The sequence below is a fragment of the Polypterus senegalus genome, chromosome 2, assembly GCF_016835505.1.
Source record: "Polypterus senegalus isolate Bchr_013 chromosome 2, ASM1683550v1, whole genome shotgun sequence".
Classification (NCBI taxonomy): Eukaryota; Metazoa; Chordata; class Cladistia; order Polypteriformes; family Polypteridae; genus Polypterus; species Polypterus senegalus.
Window position 1 is genome coordinate 286,614,379 of NC_053155.1, and position 19,704 is coordinate 286,634,082.

At 39.8% G+C, this 19,704-nt stretch overlaps 1 protein-coding gene across 1 annotated transcript; it reads left to right on the forward strand.

Annotated features, from left to right (window-relative positions):
• The first annotated feature begins 237 nt into the window (after positions 1-237).
• LOC120524619 (olfactory receptor 142-like) lies at positions 238-19,124 on the forward strand. Its single transcript, XM_039746450.1, has 3 exons — positions 238-321; positions 16,210-16,230; positions 18,141-19,124. Exons 1-3 carry the CDS (start codon positions 238-240, stop codon positions 19,122-19,124), a joined length of 1,089 nt encoding a protein of 362 aa, XP_039602384.1.
• The last annotated feature ends 580 nt before the right edge of the window (positions 19,125-19,704 follow it).

The window sequence follows — 19,704 nt, forward strand, 5'->3', positions numbered from 1 at the left end:
TAGTGCTGTGATGCCCTTTCGATAGCCTCTAGTTGGATGGAGGGGGAAGGACATTGTGGCAAAACTGCTATGATGCCATTATCTTTGACAGTGCAACAGTGTGTCAAAATGCAAAATAAAAAAAAAAACCATGAATATATTGTAGGGTATCGTTAATGTCCATACATATTGACATCTGTAAGTAAAACACAAACATAGGCCAAACAATGGTAAAATGCAGTGATAGTTGTGTGTGCAATGCCGAACAACTTTACTGGTAAAGCAGGCATACAGCTGCCTAATGAAGACAAGGAAGATGAGGATGAGGAAGAAGGAATGAACGTTGGATAACTACTACCTTGCATTGTCTTAACGTCTCCACCCCAAATTCAAAGTTATTATTACAGAGGATGAGGTGAGATCAGAGTTACGCAGATTGCATACAGGAAATGTGGGTCAGAGTCAGTACAAAAGTACTAAAGGCCTGTGCTGATGAGCTGTATGGTGTCTTGAAGCACATACACAATCTCTACCTGAGACTACAGAAGGTTATTGTGCTTTGGAAGACCTCACATATTGTTCCAATGCCAAAGATTAAGAATCCTAAAGAACTGGATGATTATTGACCGATGGCACTGACTTCACACCTGATGAAAACAATGGAGTGGCTGGTTCTTTGCCACTTTAAAACACAGGTGGGTGTAGGGTTGGACCCTCTACAGTTTGCATATCGTCAGCATGTGGGGCTGTAAGATGCTGTAGTTTTTCTGCTGCATAGAGCCTGCTCTCACTTGGAGAGGGCTGGGAGTCTGGGGAGACCCTTGTTTTTTTTTACTTTTATAGTGCCTTTAATACCATCCAGCTGCTCTTATTGACAGACAAGTTGTGTGCGGCACAGGTTGATTCTGCCGAAATTTCCTGTTTTTTAGACTATCTGGCTAACAGGCTGCAGTATGTAAGGGTGCAGTACTGTGTGTCGGAGAGAGCTATTAGCGCACAGGTGCTCCACAGGGGATATTCCTTGCTACAGTATGTTCCTTTTCACTTTGTATACCTCGGATTTCAGGTATGATGTGTCACCTTCAAAAGTTCTCAGATGACACCTCTATTGTTGGATGTATTAGTGAAGGGAAGGTGGAAGAATACAGAAGCCTGGTAAGTAGCTTTGTGTAGTAGTGTCATCACAAACACCTCAAGCTAAACCCCAAGAAAACAAAGGAGCTTGTGGTGGACTTCTGGATCCTGAAATTGAGATAATTAAAACCTACAAGTACCTGGGCATTCACCTGAATGATAAGCTGGGATAAGAGGGCAGAATATGGACATTTTGTGTAAGAAGGGCCAGAGACAACTCTATTTTTTGAAAAGGCTGAGGTCATTCAGTGTGAGAGGGCTGCTGCTCAGGACTTTCTGTGAGTCTGTGGTATTGAGAACCATCTTTTATGCTGTGGTGTGTCGAGGCAACAGTACACAGCTAATAATACTAACAGACTGAACAAGGTCATCAGAAAGGCCAGTTCAGTCCTCGGGGTGAAACTGGACACTGTGGAGGTGATAATAATGGGGAAGATGCTTGCAAAGGTGTCATTAATTATGAAGATTTCCTCCCATCCACTCGTTAAAATACTACAGGGTCGAAAAAGTGCAATGAGTAGCAGACTGTTCCCCTCCCCTGCTGCAGGAGGAAACACTTTCGAAGGTCTTCTTTTCCTGCTACTATCAGACTATACAACTCTGGGCTTTAATTCATGTATCCTTTACTGGATTATTTTGTGAATTATATGTATGGAACATCAGACTCTGTAATCACTGGTACTTTATCCATCACTAGACACCTTAACTGTGATTACTGGTCATCCTATGTCGCACATTTTTTTCTTTTATAATACTGTGATACTGCACTGTATTTATTACTGTGGATTGGTAATATGCCACTATTTTGATATTTTATGTTTTTTATTTATCTTATCTGTTTCATCTTATATATTATTGGGTGTTTTACTTATTTAATCTATGTGTACTAGTTTTAATTTTGCTGTGAGCTTACTGGAACCCCTAAATGTCCCTTTGGTGATTAGCAGTCTTATCTTATCCTATCCTATCTTATCTTATCTTATCTTATCTTATCCCATCTTATCTTATCTTATCTTGCCCTGTCTTTCGCTATCTTATCTTATCTTATCTTTCCTTGTCTCACACCATTTCATTTTATCTCCACAAATTTCACTGGTGGTGTTTTATACTCCAATGGCAGCTACATATTTGGTAGAACAGCGCAAATTTGGTAGAACAAATATGTAGAACAAATCAAAATGTCAGAATTCTAAATAATTTGTTGTCCGCAACAATTCCAGCAATGCTGAACCCAATAATGTATGCTCTAAAAACTGAAGAAATGATTAATATAATTAAAAAATATATAAAGCGAAAGCATGAGAGGACATTCAAAGTAAGAAATATTGAGGTTCAAGCCCAATAACTACAGAATATTAGATAGATAGATAGATAGATACTTTATTAATCCCAAGGGGAAATTCACAATTATGCCAAGTAGTTCAAGATAAATGTAATTTATATATATATATATATATATATATATATATATATATATATATATATATATATATAGTTATTTTTAAATGATTGCCCTTTGGCTTATAGTGTTTAAATATATTTTTATATTATGTGTTTGTATTTGTATGAATTGAATCTAGACATTGCTTTTGTAATGTTCTTGTTTATGTCATAATCCATTTTGATGCTTTTCTCAACTGTGAAAGGATTGTGCCTTCTAACTGTTAAAAGAAGGCTATTGTTATTAATTTTTGTAGACACAATTAAAATGATTTACTTGGCCTTTTACTTTATGATAACTTAATTGAGATCACACTTTTCAAAGAATTAAGAATTTAAACAATTAACATGAAGAATCATCAAATTTACTCTTATCCTGTAACATTGACAGTGATACTTGTCCAAAAAAATAACTTCCATTGTAATGCTGTCAGCTATACTGTATTTATACATCTGCTCTCTTGTGCTTGTTGAATCTAAAGTTAATGTCAGATAAAAAGGCTTAACATAGGATGGGACTAGCTGTGAGTATGTGCCATAAGATGAGCTAAAAGCTACAATATGAGGTAAGTATGCAATGTATCCTGCCTTGTGCCTAATGGAACTATTAGTGTGAATTACTTTAAGAAGATCTGATAATTAAAGGATGGATGGGTAAGTATATATTATACTAGGGTAATATCAGGTCAGGTTTAGAATTGTAGATGAGAAGATGAACAATGGTGTAACAAAAAATATGCAAAGAAATGTAAATTATAACCCAAAGTTTAAGCACAAAAATTTAATAAGTAACACATAAAAATAGCTTGTGCTAATGCTAGAATTATCAACAATAAAACAGGTGAGTTGGATATGTTTGTAACTGAGAGTAGTAATTATATTATAGCAATAACGGAAACCTGGCCAAATAACAAAGGTGGGGACAAGTATAACATAAATGGGTACACATTTTTAGTAAGGATAGACAGAACAGAAAAGTAGGGTGGTACCATTTATTTAAAGCAAAATTTAAATGCAAGTCTTCTTCAGTTGGATGAGGAGCCACATCATCTTGAAAGCATTAAAGAAAGAAGCTTTATTTTATAACTGTGCTATAGACCCCCAATGCAGACAGTAATATTAACATTCATCTGTTTAATAATATTAAAGAGGTTAGCTTACAGGGGATATTATAGTCAGGGGCGACTTTAACTATCCAAATATTAACTAAGCGAGCTTTGTAAACAGTTTCATAAAAGAGCACAAGTTTATAGACTTGATCAGTGAGTGCACCAATGCAGGGGAAACCTGTCTAGATTTAGCATTTTGTTATAACTGGGACAGAATTGAAGGTGTAGAGGTGATTGAACTGTTAGGACCAACTGATGATAAAATAATAAAATTTTCTATGTTTTTTGGAAGAGTGCAGATGCAAAGACTAATCCTGTTTTTAATACTGTTTGTGGTTTGTCCTTGATTTTAACCAAGTTTTTATTGAATTATTTATTGATTTTCACCTCCACTGGACACTTTATGGATTATTTATTTATTTAATAGATGGATGCACAGCACTTTGGAACACTTTTTCTGTTTTTAAATAAAAGCACTTAACATTTTTGCACCAACCTCTTTCTGAATGTGTGTGTCTTCATTTGCCTGGCTCATCTTGGTACAGGATGTATAAGGGTTATTGGTTCGAGAGGTTCCTGAAAGCACCAGAGAGCATGGAATTGACCCAGACCATCACAGTACATAACAAAATTGTAATTAGTAGGAAATAAATTCTGCAGTGGGTACATAAGGAGATAAAAAAGAAGCTTCAAAGGATAAAACATTTGTGCATCGTGTATATGACTAATAATTGTAATGCTAATTGTAAAGATTATGAGAGCATGATGCCAACCAGTAAAAAGGACACATGGAAAGAACAGGAGTTTTACTTCATTCAGACTGGGCTCAGACAAGGGAGGTCATGTTTTACTAACATGCTGGAATTCCATGAGGAAGCTACAAAAAGACACGGTCAGAGTCATGTCCAGATTTTTTTTGAATTTCAATTTGATAAGGTGCCACATGAGAGGTTGAACATCAGACTAAAAGAAGTGGGAGTTCAGGGTGTTCAGTGTAGATGGATGCAAGATTCGCTAAAACACAGGAAGCAGAGGGTGATGGTATGAGGGTTGTTATAAAAATCAGTTTGAAGTTAATAGTGGTGTCCCACAGGGGTCAGTGCTACTTCTTTTAATATATATAAATGATTTGAATAGGAATATAAATAACAAGCTGGTTAGGTTTACTGATGATACCATGGTAGTAGGAATGATGATAAACTAGAATTAGTGCAATCATTACAGAGGGAAATGGACAGCATACAGGCTTGGGAAGATTTTGGACAGATGAAATTTAATGTAAGTAAATGTCAAGTATTACACGTAGGAAGTAAAAATATTCCAATTAAATGTATAATGAGAGGTCTGAAAATTGAAACTAGAGCATATGAGAAGGATTTGTAGTGAACTCATCACTCTCAACTTCCAGACAGGGTTCTTAAACCATTAAGAATGGTAGCAGAATGTTAGGTTATATAGCATGATGTATAGAGTACATGGAGGTATGGTGAAACTCACTGGCGATGGCTCATCTTTAGTCCTGTGTGCACTTTTGGTCTCCAGGCTACAAATAAAGACACAGGAGCCCTAGAAAAAGTCCAGAGAGGACCAACTGGGCTGATTCCAGGGCTACAAGGGAAGAATTATGAGGAAAGATTAAAAGACCTGGGGCCTCATGTATAAACGGTGCGTACGCACAGAAATGTTGTGTAAGAACTTTTCCACATTCAAATCGCGATGTATAAAACCTACACTTGGCGTAAAGCCACGCACTTTTCCACGGTACCTCATGCCTTGTCCTACGCAAGTTCTCCGCTCTGTTTTGCAGACTGGCGGCACCCACCGTCAAAGCAATGGTACTGTTCTTGTGTGGTTACTCATTATTTTCCTGACGCGGCTTTATAAATGCACTGAAACTAACCGCATATTGTTTATTAGTGTAATGCATCTGATTGTAATTAACTTGTAACAATATAATGGTCCAGGGAACAGCCATAGTATTCCAAATACCATAACTGCTTTAGTGTTGTTACTCTCACTTCTCCTTCTTCTTCTTTCAGCTCCTCCCCTTAGGAGTTGCCACAGCGGACCATCTTTTTCCATATTACTGTCACTGCACCACTCGGAGTATTTATATCACTGTATCTGAGTGTGAATCACAGCAGCAGCTGATCGGAAAGAGAATTATCGGTATACAGTTTCATGGACATGCTGTCTCAGCCACTGCAAAACGTTTTAAAGCCTTTCCTGTATAGACCTCACGGTTAAGAAACAGTTTCATCCCAAGAATCGGCGCTAAGCTTACAGATGGCTTAACTTCTATTACAGAGCTGATTGTGTGGCGATCGGTTACTTGGGGAAAGAAAAGCACTGACTGCAGTGACGGCTATGTCAATATATATCTATACTAATAAAAGGCAAAGCCCTCACTGACTCACTGACTGACTGACTGACTCATCACTAATTCTCCAACTTCCCGTATTGGTAGAAGGCTGAAATTTGGCAGGCTCATTCCTTACAGCTTCCTTACAAAAGTTGGGCAGGTTTCATTTCAAATTCTACGCGTAATGGTCATAAATGGAAGCTATTTTTCTGCATATACTGAAATAATGGAATTGAGCTCGAAAGCCGTGGAGGGGTGGAGTTTCGTGTGACATCATCACGCCTCCCACGTAATCACGCAGTACGTAGAAAACCAGGAAGAACTCCAAAAACCGATGAAGAAAACATATATTATATAATTAAGAAGGCAGCGAAACAATTAGAAGCGAGCAAGTGACATATAAAACCATATTCAGCGGCTCACATGAACTGACGCAGTGCGCAGACAAAAAGCAACAGTTCCAAAGAGTGCTGAACAAAAACCGAATTACACTGCTACGCTCAAATAGACAAACTACATGCTGTGGCGCAATAGTAGAGCCTTCGCCTCTAGCAGCGGCGTTCGATTCCCGAGAGGGGATGTACTGAGTATGTACGTGTGCTTCCCGATTCATTTTAGCCTCACATCCCCTTGGTTTGAGACGTATGAAAAAATATGCGTTTAACGCAGAAAGTTTGAATTGTGCGATCACATTTGAAAAAATATATCTTTTCAACTTCTATTTAGTCAACACTTAGCATATTCATATGTAAGGCTGCTGCGCAACTCACCACGCCTCCCATGTAATTGACTGGCTTCCCATATAAGGCCATTCTTCGCTGTGGTGTCTTTATTGGTTTCCTTGCTTCAACAAGGAAGCAGCTTTCTCACAGCTACTGCGCTGCTTTATAAACGAACGACATATACGAAAGTCATTTATCCTTGCTTCGCCAATGAGGCAACCTTTTTATTTAATCCACGGGTTCTGCGCTGTTTTATTGTTCATTTGTTACGATTATTATACTTATTGTGTACGTATTTTACACTTAGTTTACTGTTCAAGTACCCATTTCCTTTATTTATTCCACGGCTTTTCTGCTGTTGTTTTGTTCGTTTATTACAATTATACTTATTTCATTCACTTTCTTTGTATAATTGCCTGCCCATATTAGGCGCTCCGCAGTTTTTTGGTGGCGCAGCTTTCTCACATCTTCTGCGCTGTTTTATAAATGAACAACATATAAGAAAGTCGTTTTTCTTTGCTTAGCCAGTGGGGCAACCTTTTTATTTAATCCACGGGTTCTGTGCTGTTTTATTTTTCATTTATTATGATTATTATACTTATTGTGTACGTATTTTACACTTAGTTTACGTTCAAGTACCCATTTCCTTTATTTAATCCGCGGCTTTTCTGCTGTTGTTTTGTTCGTTTATTACAATTACACTTATTTCATTCACTTTCTTTCAGGCAAAGAATGTTACGTTATTTTTTAAATTTTTCCTTTTCTTTTTCATAACTTCTTCAAGACACTACTTCTCCGCTGTGAAGCGCGGGTATTCTGCTAGTTGAATATAAAACAGAAAGAGAAAATAACAACACAGCTAAAAGCGCAAATGCTTGTGTCATGAGCACGAGGCGGCTATGCAGTGTCTGCAACGGATGTGGCCATCCACCGTGCATAAGCTACCTCACTGACATTGGTGGGCGAAGGAGTCACCGATTCTTCCTCTGCCCAGTGCCACCACAAGCCTAGAGCCGCCCCTGATTGTACTGCTGCAATAAATTATTTCATCGAAGTGAAACACATGTTTAATAACGTGCTTTAACTCCTATCATCATGAAAATGATATCACGTATACATCTCACTATTTTAGTTATTCAGAGAGCTGTAATATCACGAATGTCATGGATTCTGTGTCCAGTTGGAGGAAGAGAGCCGGTTTAAGAAGCAAGTAGTGATTCACACACATAGGCACATAGAAGATTAAATACAAAACAAAGCATTTAACGTGCTACTTTAATTACGATGTGATTTGAGAAACTGGTTAATTAAACGATTTTAAGATGAAGTTTATGATGTTCTACTTTAATGACAAAATAAACTACGTGATTAAAGTGGAAATGTCGAGATTGAAGTTGACATTTCGTTCTTTTTCGCCACTGTGTGCCTTTTTTCTCTGTACCCTAATAAGCTTTCATATGACACTCAGACAGTGGGCTACAACTCGGCTTTTCAAGGCGACTTTGATATGTGACTTCTTTTTTATTTTCGGCAATGTGCGATTTTGTGAACGTGAGCTTTCAAGTTTCTCCAACACGCTATGTCACTCGATCAACTTCCTTTTGTTTTTTTAAAAGGAAAACACACAGTCCACACTCTAAAAGTCTGTCAAAAACACGGGACATCATGCTCAAACTACATAACCACGTCTGAAGTATTGTGTGGAGCTATGGTCACCACAGTACAAGAAAGACATAGAAGCACTTGAAGCTGTGCAGAGGACAGCAACCTGGTGCATCCCATGCCTTAAGGACATGTCCTACTCTGACAGACTCAGAGAATTAAACCTACTTAGTCTTGAGTAGAGGACACTGCAAGGGGACCTATTCCAGGTATTTAAAATCCTCAAAGGCATTGATACTGTTAATCCAGCAACATTTGTTCATCTTAAGGCTGAATTACTGTATGTACTCAAGGATATCAGTGGTAATTAAGGGGACGTGTAATATAAAACTGAAGCCAGGAAGCACTTCTTTCTGTAAAGAGTTGTGGGATTCTGGAACAAAGTACAGAGACTTGTAATTGATGCAGAATAGTATAGTTGACAACCTTTAAGAAAAATCTGGATGAGATATTGGGACAGCTTAGCTATTCGCTAAACAAACGGACTTGATGGACTGAATGGTATCCTCTTGTTTGTCAAATTTCGTATGTTCTTAAGTAGATAAGGCAGAATCATTACTAACAAAGGCTAATATGGCGCAACAGGCCCAAAGGTGTGCAAGCATTTTGCAATCAGCGGTTTGACTACCCGACATCAGTGAGAGACATGGACCTTTGGCGATAAATGTTGAGTCTTAAAACAATTGATTTATTATTATATTTTTTTCTGTTTGTGTTTTCAACTGTATTTAGACGTAATGATATGAGTTGGTCTGTATTGATTTATTGAGTTGAGATAGTAAACAGAAATAATGAGAATGGCTGTGATGTCATTTGTAGCTATACATGATATCACATAGTTACAACAGTGCTTTATGTTGTGCGTCTGCAAAGATCCGGTGACGAACTGTATGTTTGGATTTAGCAAGGACAGCCTCAGTTCAAGCAAACTAGTGACTGATTTTCTTAGTCGGTAGTAGGGAACGAAGGCAGTTGAATGATGATCTTGTTATTCCCTTTCTCGTGAAAAGGTGGGATCTGTTATCTTTGGGTTTTTACTGTATTTTATTCTTAAATATGTCTATAGTTTGGTTCTGGCTGGCTGTAATGGTTGAAAGAGGAGGCTCCAAAGTCTTGTCAGTCCCAGGAGCTCATGGACAGGGGTCCATCCTTGCTTTTTAAGTAACTAGTTTTTGGCAACATTTTGTTTTCTGTTTTCATCTTAACAAAGGAACAGCTTGATATTCTAGTTTTCTTTTCTTACACATTTTGTTTTGACTATTGTTTGTTTCCTGGTATTTCTCTTTCATTCAAGACAAGACAAGATGCTTTTTAAAAGTTTTCATTGCAAATACATATCCCGGTAGTTTGTTTAAAATTTCCATTATCTTTGTGTGAAGAAGGTCTTTGGCTTAATTTCTACCAGTATTCTCATTCTTTTGGTTCAAATAGGTTTTTATCCCTGGCTTAAGTGTATTTTTTTTAGGTTCAGTCTTTTTATTTGTTTTAAGGTATTATTTGGTATAAATGTTTGTGGTTTTGCTCTTTCTTTGTTTTACTTATTTCATATAATGTTGTGCATTAATTTTTTTCTTAAATTTTACATTATGTTAGTATTGTATGTTTCAGTTGTTTTTGTTTTCTACCTTGTCTCCTGTATGTGGAGCTCCCAGAAGTATTTAGGGTAAAGTAGCAATTAGCATTTTTGCTGTCTTGTAGATTGTGCTTTTTTCTTAGTATTGGATTTCCAGGTTTTGACCCCTGCATTCGAATTAAGGTACTGTTTATGGTATTTATTATTCATCATATTTCTTCATCTTTAGGTGTGCCTTTTAAGGAAAACCCATTTTTATTCCTTGATTCCTTATCTTTATTTTGGTTTAATCCACTTTGAATCCAATATTTCTTTTGTTTACATTGTGCCAGATTGTTTTTTTTATGATTGTTACCTCACTGACTTTGGATTTGCAGACTTTGAAACCTTGGCCCTACTTTTTGGGTTTTGAGGTTGGGGCCAGGCTAACTGAAGTGCTGAGTCTTCTAGTTTAGTATAGACCCGGGGTGGTACACAGGTCTCCCTTGTTTATCTACATCTATTTTGAGTTTGTGACCAGTAGCTATAATATACACAATTCTAAAAAGCTTTTTTTCACAGCAGATATGCTGTGTTCACTGGTTCACTTATTTATCTTTTTTTTTGGAAATTGCCATGCAGCTTAGAACATTTTTTTCCAAGTGCCCCATGATGCTTTGCATGGCCAGCATGACATCACAGAGCTGTAGCAGCGATGTCCAGAACTTTCAAATGTGGTTTACTGTGAGATTTCACCCTTATCTGCTTCAGATATACAATATCTGTTAAATTACAGGGTTTATTAGCTGACCATAATCAGAATATTATAATACTGCCTCCAGATTATCACTGATCCCTGTGCACTGGCAGCACAGTACTGCATAGCTAATTTGCATATATAAATAGTCTTGTCTTGTGCTTACCAGTCAAAACAAGCCACAAGGAAGCCCTTCCTCTACATTAAGATGTTTCTAACTTCTTGGTGTGAACGAGCAAAATATCTGCACAATCAATTTAAAACAAAAATGAAGTTATAGCTGTACCCGGAGCCCGACTTCAAACAATGGAACAAGACAACCTGACTTTAAGGTACATATACATAAATATACTTTTTAAATTGATTATTGGGGCCATTTGTTGTGTTTTGTTTGTGGTTATCCTTCCTGTCGTTTATTGTTTGAGGCACAGTGGCTCAGTGGTCAACATTGCGGCCTCACAGCTTAGATAAGTTTTGTGGCCACAGTAATCGGTCCAGCATAGATGGCACACACTTCTCTAGCCCTCAGTGATACTTAAAAGACCATTGCACCATTATAGTCCACTCTGAACTACTTGTGTTCATTCTTCCCCATTGACTTCAATGTGTTTTGCAGAGTTTGATGAAATTGCTGAACATTTCTATAATTTCACCAAGCTCACAACGAAACAAACTCAGCAAGATTCACTCATCACAAGTGAACAGTTAGGATCATGACAGTCATGAATCTGAATTACTGTTTAATTTAAGGAATTCTCATGGATGAATGAGCCACATTACAGTGTCAAATGCTGCACTCCATCCATCCATCCATCCTCTTCCACTTATCCGGGGTCAGGTCGCGGGGGCAGCAGCTTAAGCAGAGAGGCCCAGACTTCCCTCTCCCCAGCCACTTCTTCCAGCCCTTCCGGGAGAATCCCAAGACGTTCCCAGGCCAGCCGGGAGACATAGTCCCTCCAGCGTGTCCTGGGTCTTCCCTGGGGCTTCCTCCCAGTTGGACGTGCTCGGAACACCTCACCAGGGAGGCGTTCAGGAGGCATCCTGATCAGATGCCCGAGCCACCTCATTTGACACCTCTCGATGTGGAGGAGTAGCGGCTCTACTCTGAGCCTCTCCCGGATGACTGAGCTTCTCACCCTATCTTTAAGGGAAAGCCCAGACACCCTGCGGAGGAAACTCATTTCAGCCGCTTGTATTCGCAATCTCGTTCTTTCAGTCACTACCCATAGCTCATGACCATAGGTGAGGGTAGGAACGTAGATCGACTGGTAAATTGACTGGTAAATACGACTCAGCTCTTTTTTCACCACGACAGACAGAAGAGGCCGCATCACTGCGGATGCCACACCGATCCGCCTGTCGATCTCACGGTCCATTCTTCCCTCACTCGTGAACAAGACCCCAAGATACTTGAACTCCTCCACTTGGGGCAGGATCTCTCCCCCAACCCTGAGAGGGCACTCCACCCTTTTCCGGCTGAGGACCATGGTCTCGGATTTGGAGGTGCTGATTCTCATCCCAGCCGCTTCACACTCAGCTGCGAACCGATCCAGAGAGAGCTGAAGATCACGGCCTGATGAAGCAAACAGGACAACATCATCTGCAAAAGCAGTGACCCAATTCTGAGTCCACCAAACTGGACCCCTTCAACACCCTGGTAGCGCCTAGAAATTCTGTCCATAAAAGTTATGAACAGAATCGGTGACAAAGGGCAGCCCTGGCGGAGTCCAACTCTCACTGGAAACGGGCTCAACTTACTGCCGGCAATGCGGACCAAGCTCTGACACCGGTTGTACAGGGACCGAACAGCTCTTATCAGGGGTCCGTACCCGATACTCCTGGAGCACCAACCACAGGATTCTCCGAGGGACACGGTCAAACGCCTTTTCCAAGTCCACAAAACACATGTAGACTGGTTGGGCAAACTCCCATGCATCCTCCAGGATTCTGCTAAGGGTGAAGAGCTGGTCCTCCAGGCCGAAAACCACACTGTTCCTCCTGAATCCGAGGTTCGACTATCCGACGGACCCTCCTCTCCAGAACCCCCGAATAGACTTTTCCAGGGAGGCAGAGGAGTGTGATCCCTCTGTAGTTGGAACACACCCTCCGTCCCCTTTTAAAGAGGGGACCACCACCCAGTCTGCCAATCCAGAGGCACTGTCCCCGATGTCCATGCGATGTTGCAGAGACGTGTCAACCAAGACAGTCCTACAACATCCAGAGCCTTAAGGAACTCCGGCGATCTCATCCACCCCCAGGGCCCTGCCACCAAAGAGTTTTTTGACCACCTCGGTGACTTCAGTCCCAGAGATGGGAGAACCCACCTCAGAGTCCCCAGGCTCTGCTTCCTCATTGGAAGGCATGTTAATGGGATTGAGGAGGTCTTCGAAGTACTCCCCCCACCGACATACAACATCCCAAGTCGAGGTCAGCAGCACACCATCCCCACCATATACAATGTTGACACTGCACTGCTTCCCCCTCCTTAGATGCCGGACGGTGGACCAGAATCTCCTCGAAGCCGTCCGAAAGTCATTCTCCATGGCCTCTCCAAACTCCTCCCATGCCCAAGGTTTTGCCTCAGCAACCACCGAAGCCGCATTCCGCTTGGCCTGCCGGTACCTATCAGCTGCCTCCAGGGACCCACAGGACAAAAAGGTCCTATAGGACTCCTTCTTCAGCTTGACGGCATCCCTAACTGCCGGTGTCCACCAACGGGTTCGGGGATTGCCGCCACGACAGGCACCGACCGCCTTACGGCCACAGCTCCAGTCAGCCTCCTCAACAATAGAGGCACAGAACATGGCCCATTCGGACTCAATGTCCCCCCCCACCCTCGGGACGTGGTCGAAGTTCTGCCGAAGGTGGGAGTTGAAGCTACAGACCCTCACAACACGTTTGGGCCTTCCAGGCCTGACTGGCATCTTCCCCCACCATCGAAGCCAACTCACCACCAGGTGGTGATCAGTTGACAGCTCCGCCCCTCTCTTCACCCGAGTGTCCAAGACATATGGCCACAAGTCCGCGACCACGACCACAAAGTCGATCATCGAACTGAGGCCTAGGGTGTCCTGGTGCCAAGTGCACATATGAACACCCTTATGCTTGAACATGGTGTTCGTTATGGACAATCCGTGGCGAGCACAGAAGTCCAATAACAAAACACCTCTCGGGTTCAGATCGGGGGGGGGCCATTCCTCCCAATCACGCCCTTCCAGGTCTCACTGTCATTGCCCACTTGAGCATTGAAGTCTCCCAGCAGAACGAGGGAGTCCCCACAAGGCACACCCTCTAGCACCTCCTCCAGAGACTCCAAAAAGGGTGGATACTCCAAACTGCTGTTTGGCGCATACGCACAAACAACAGTCAGGACCCTTCCCCCCACCCGAAGGCGGAGGTAGGCCACCCTCTCATCCACCAGGGTAAACCCCAATGCACAGGCTCCAAGTCGGGGGGCAATAAGTATGCCCACACCTGCTCGGCGCCTCTCACCGGGGGCAACTCCAGAGTGGTAGAGAGTCCAGCCCCTCTCAAGGAGATTGGTTCCAGAGTCCAAGCTGTGCGTCGAGGTGAGTTCGACTATATCTAGCCGGAACCTCTCGACCTCGCGCACTAGCTCAGGCTTCTTCCCCTTAAGAGAGGTGACATTCCACATCCCAAGAGTCAGTTTCTGTAGCCAAGAATCAGACCGCCAAGGTCTCCGCCTTCGGCCACCACCCAACTCACACTGCACCCAACCTCTTTGGCCCATAGGTGGTGAGCCCATGGGAAGGAGGACCCACGTTACCTCTTCGGGCTGTGCCTGGCCGAGCCCCATGGGTGCAGGCCCAGCCACCAGGTGCTCGCCATTGAGCCCCACCTATACGCCTGGCTCCAGGTGACCCGCGTCCGGGCAAGGGAAAACGTTGTCCATAGTTTTTGCTTTTCATTGGAGGTTTGTTGAACCGCTCTTTGTCTCATTCCTCACCTAGGACCAGTTTGCCTTGGGTGGCCCTACCAGGGGCATAAAGCCCCGGACAACCTAGCTCCTAGGATCATTGGGACACACAAACCCCTCCAACACGATAAGGTGACAGTTCAAGGAGGGGCAAATGCTGTACTGTCTAGCAGAATTAATATGCTTGTTTGTCCAGAGTCTGCTGCCTTAAGCAAATCATTGGTTACCCAAAGCAGAGCAGTTTCACAGCTGTGCTGCACTCTGAAACAAGACTGAAAAGGTTCCATCAGTTATTAGAAGTTGGTGAGTTGTGAGGCTACAATACGCTCAAGAATTTTTGACAGGAAAGGTAAGTGAGAGATGGGCCAAAAATTGTTAAGACTGTCAGCTTGAAAGAAAGAGTTTCAAAAGTGGCAGGCACAAAGCTGGTGTCAAGGGATGTATTTATTATTGTCGTAACAGTCGGGATTATGGCCTGAAGGCCAGATTTAAGGAGTGTGGTGGGATGGCATCCAATGCACAAGTAGTTGGCTTTATCTTACAAATCAGGTCATTAATAAATGCAGATGTGACTGATGAAACTTTAGAAAAGGAGCTGGATGGAGTGGGAAGACGGGGAAAGATATAAATGGATGATGGATTTGTGTTCATTGAATTATTTACATTTTTAATTTTATTACAAAAAAAGTGGTGGAATTTTTCATAAACTTCAGTAGAGGAGGTAATTGGGCCAGACGCAGGTTGAAGTAGTTTATTAACTACAGAGAACAAAACCCTCAGGTTATCTTTTCCTCTTTCTATTAATCTGCCATAATGCATGTTCTTAGCTGTAGTTTGTGCATCTCTGTAACCTCTTTGATAGTCAGAAAGCCTGTTAGGCCAGACTTATGTGACCTTCTCTCATGGCTTCGTCCAGTTTCTTTCATAGACCATAATTTCTGAAAGAAATTTGATGTTAACAGGTTAGAGGATGATGTGGTAATGAAACAGTGAAAAGTACTGCTTTATGGTCAAAATAATGTAAATCACTGTTATAAGTGTTGCCGACAGATAAACCAGATGTGCAGATTATGTCTAATATATGACCAAGAAGAATGACTGTCTGGGAAAGGGAACATAAGTGGGTTAATAATTCATTCAACTCAGATAAGAAAGATACATTGTAGTTTGGGGGCCGATATAAAGGGTCTGCAACTATGTGGTTGGCGATTGGTTTTAAATAAATAGCTGTCTCAATCTCCATGTGTGTGCATGCTTGTGCGACTGCACGAAGTTAGTGGAGCATTTGCATCTGTGGTTAGCGTTTGAGGTGCTGTGCCCACAAAGAAATATAAGGGATAGCTGGGCAAGACAGCAAGGGCTTTAAAAGTACAAGGACAAGAGAGCGGAGAAGGAAAAGAGCAAGAAAAAAATGTAAAAAAAAAAAATGAAAAGCCAATACAGCAGCACAGCAAGGAGCCACCATGGCCGATGTAGCATGGCAGGTGTGAGGAATGGCGTTTCATGGGCTGGTCACTTACGCTGAGCATGATTGTGGAGTGACTGAGGACTGAAGGATCCTGTAGATGCAAATGAAGTAAGTGGGAAGGAGTGAGTCTGGCTCAGAAGGAGGCAGTCGACAAAGGAGCCAGTGAGTTGGACTGTAGTAGTCTGCATCTCCGCCTTTCTGCAAGACCTGTTAGGGTGTGCTGGGGGAGATGGAAGAAGAGAGGCATGCTGGGTGGATAGAAATGGAGGGAACCCAATGACTGGTGAGTTTTAGCTTGAGATTTTAATGGGATTTTCGATTTACTGCACTTTTTTAGCCAACAAGGAACACTGCTTTCTTTCAGAATATTTATTTATTGTCTTTCAGGCACCACACTACCTGTTTTGTACAAGTGAATTATTTATTTATTTTATTTGTTAAATTAAAGAAGATTGCCCTGCACTTATTTTTTATATATTTGAATTTGAACTTGTGTTTGGGTTTCATTCATAAAACTTTTTACACTTTCTATACCCATCCATTACTGATTGTGTGTGTCCTCACCTGCTGCTGCCCCTCTCTTGGTTATGTTATCAGACAGCATGGGTTCAAGAAGCTCCCAACATGGTTTCCAGGAGTGGGAAGCCAACCAGGACCACAACATTTCTTGAAGCTGCCTCTACTACTGATGTCTTGGACAAGGTTTATTTAGATTTAATATTCATGACCTTGCCTGAGATGCAAAACCAACTTTTTGAAATGAAAGATTAACTCAAACCATGCAAAATTATGGGCTAACAATCCCAAGTAATTCCTCAACAACTATTTAGGTCTTTTAGGTCTGTTTATGTATCTCTGTCATGTAAATTAAGAAAGTAATGCCAATAAATACATTAGTAAATGTGTGAAATTTAAGTAAAGACATGTGGCACCAGTGAATGTATTTAAAGTTTTTTTTTTTAATGTATTATGTGGGAACATTGTGCTTGTTTAATTAGATGCAATCTTTTCTCTAGTGATTAAAAGGAAAGTGTAAATATCCCTGGCAAATTAACAAAGGTTAATGATGTCTCCCTTTAAAAACAGCAATACCATCTCTTTAAAAAGGTTGCTATTCCTATGCCAAAAAAAACCTTAAAAGCTAAAACTCTGAGAAAGGAATAACAGAATTGCAGAAAGGTAAGGTCGTGAATCGTATTTGCAATATATGATAATACAGACTTTATTCTGTATCTATAAATGCTGCAGCTGTAATTTTTCATAACAGAATTAAAATTATTATTATTTTCTTTATATTTTAAATTGGGTACTTGGTATTTTTAGGACTTTTTCCATTATATGCATCACAAAACTGTTAAATGTTTAACGGAAAAAGGCAGAGATTTTTATTACCATTGTAAAGATGTATGTAAAGTAGATGTAAGTATGTACTAAATAACGTAGGGGATGCAGTAGATCACATGAATGACAGAATGTAGTATTCAAACATATAACTGATATACTACACAATGAACTAGAAAAGGGATCTGACTTAAAAATGAACAAGTTACAAAACGTTTCAGCATGCTTCATTTAAGTTAAGCAGAGCATACTATTAATAGCTGAAATTATTTTAATCTAAAAACAGGGAAATCAATACCATACTTAAATGATATTACAAATATAATCTCTATGAACCTTTTCACTTTCAGTATTATTTAGCCTGAATTCCTCTTACTGCATAAACCATAGCTAAATAAGAGAAAACTCTATTGTTTAAGCTAATATTTTTGTATAAATTATTAGTGTTGCTGCTGAAAAGCTCTCATAATCTGGTTATTTGAAATGTGACAAAACGCAAATAAGCATTATTGTACATTCTGTCATCTTACTTCCAAAAAAGTTTATTTGGAGAAAAGGATACAATGTTAAAGGCAAATTATAAAACTTATAATGTATGTGTAATTATGTTTTCTGTAGACCAGGTTATAGTGAACTGAAGACTAAACAGCAAGAACATGGTACCCATGAGTTCACAGACTACAACATATGCACTGAATAATACTTTTGTGCATCCAGAAATGTTCTACATAAGTGGTTTTCAAGATATGCCCTTTGCTAACTATTTTTATATTTTTTTATTTCTTGTATATATTCTTACAGTGTTTTGTAACGCATTTCTTATTGTACTAATATATTTGGAGCAAAGTTTTCATAGTCCAAAATATATTGCTGTTAGTAATTTAGCATTGGCAGACTTATGCACAACAACAGCTGTCATTCCTAAAGCAATAGATACATTTCTTTTTAACTCAAATTTTATCAGATATGATGCATGTCTAGCTAACATGTTTTTTGTTCCTTACTTTAGTGCAGTGCAGTCACTTTCTCTTGTAATATTAGCTTATGACCGCTTTCTTGCCATTTGTTTCCCTTTACAGTATCACAGCATTAACACTAACAGCAGGATGATAATAATTATATCCTCAACTTGGATGTTTTCTGCTGTTACATTGTCTATAATGGTCCTCCTGATTACCAGACTCAACTTCTGCGGGTCCACAGTAATAAACAGTTATTTCTGTGATCATGGACCTGTCTACCGCTTAGCCTGCAATGATTTTTATATAAACATAATAATGGCTTTTACTAACATAGCATTGTTTCTTTTTGTACCACTGACATTTATTCTTTTTACATATTTAGCTATTGGGGTTACATTGTTAAAAATTACAACGTCAGAAGGAAGGCAGAAAGCACTGAAAACCTGCACTTCACACATCATCTTAGTAGCAATGTTCTATATTCCAATAGCAGTTACATATTTGTCAGCAACTTTTGTAAATTTTCATCCAAATGCAAGAATTCTAAATAATTTGTTGTCATCAACAATTCCGCCAATGCTGAATCCTATAATTTATACTCTAAAAACTGATGAGATGATGAATTCAGTTAAAAAACTGTTAAAAAGTAAACAAGGCAAGAATGGAAAAGTGAGAAATTTCAAGGTTCTATCCCAATAACTGCATTATTTTGCTAATAAGTGTAAGATAAATCTAACAAAAAGATTTCTAAATATGTAAAATGCTCTTTATTTTCCCAATATTTGGTTTACAGAGAATATTAATAAATATAAATATTTTACTGCAGATAGCTTTTGTGTGTATTTAATTCAGAAACAGTTGTATTATATTCTTTTTTGTTTTGTAATCATTTTGTGTCCCTTAGTTAAAAGGGTTTACTAATTAATTATCCAAACGGTGTTAAAGTTTTGTAAGCAAATGATTTCTTTGGAATATAATGTTAAATTCTTTTGGATGGCATCACATTTTTACCTGAAAAAGTTTTCATATGATGATCAATGATGAGTAAGAACCTTAACTTTGGAATTCATATTTAACCATTATTTGTTTATTAATGGCTTAAAGAAGGCGCAATAACAAAAAGCTTATTATTAAAAGGATACATACAGATCCATCAACGTTTATACTGGTCTAGAAAGGTAAACAACATACTTTCTCTCTGAGTAAATAAATAAACCTATTTATTTCCGTTGGGTGTCCTTGTACAGTTTTCTCTGTATAGGTACTGCTCTTATTCACT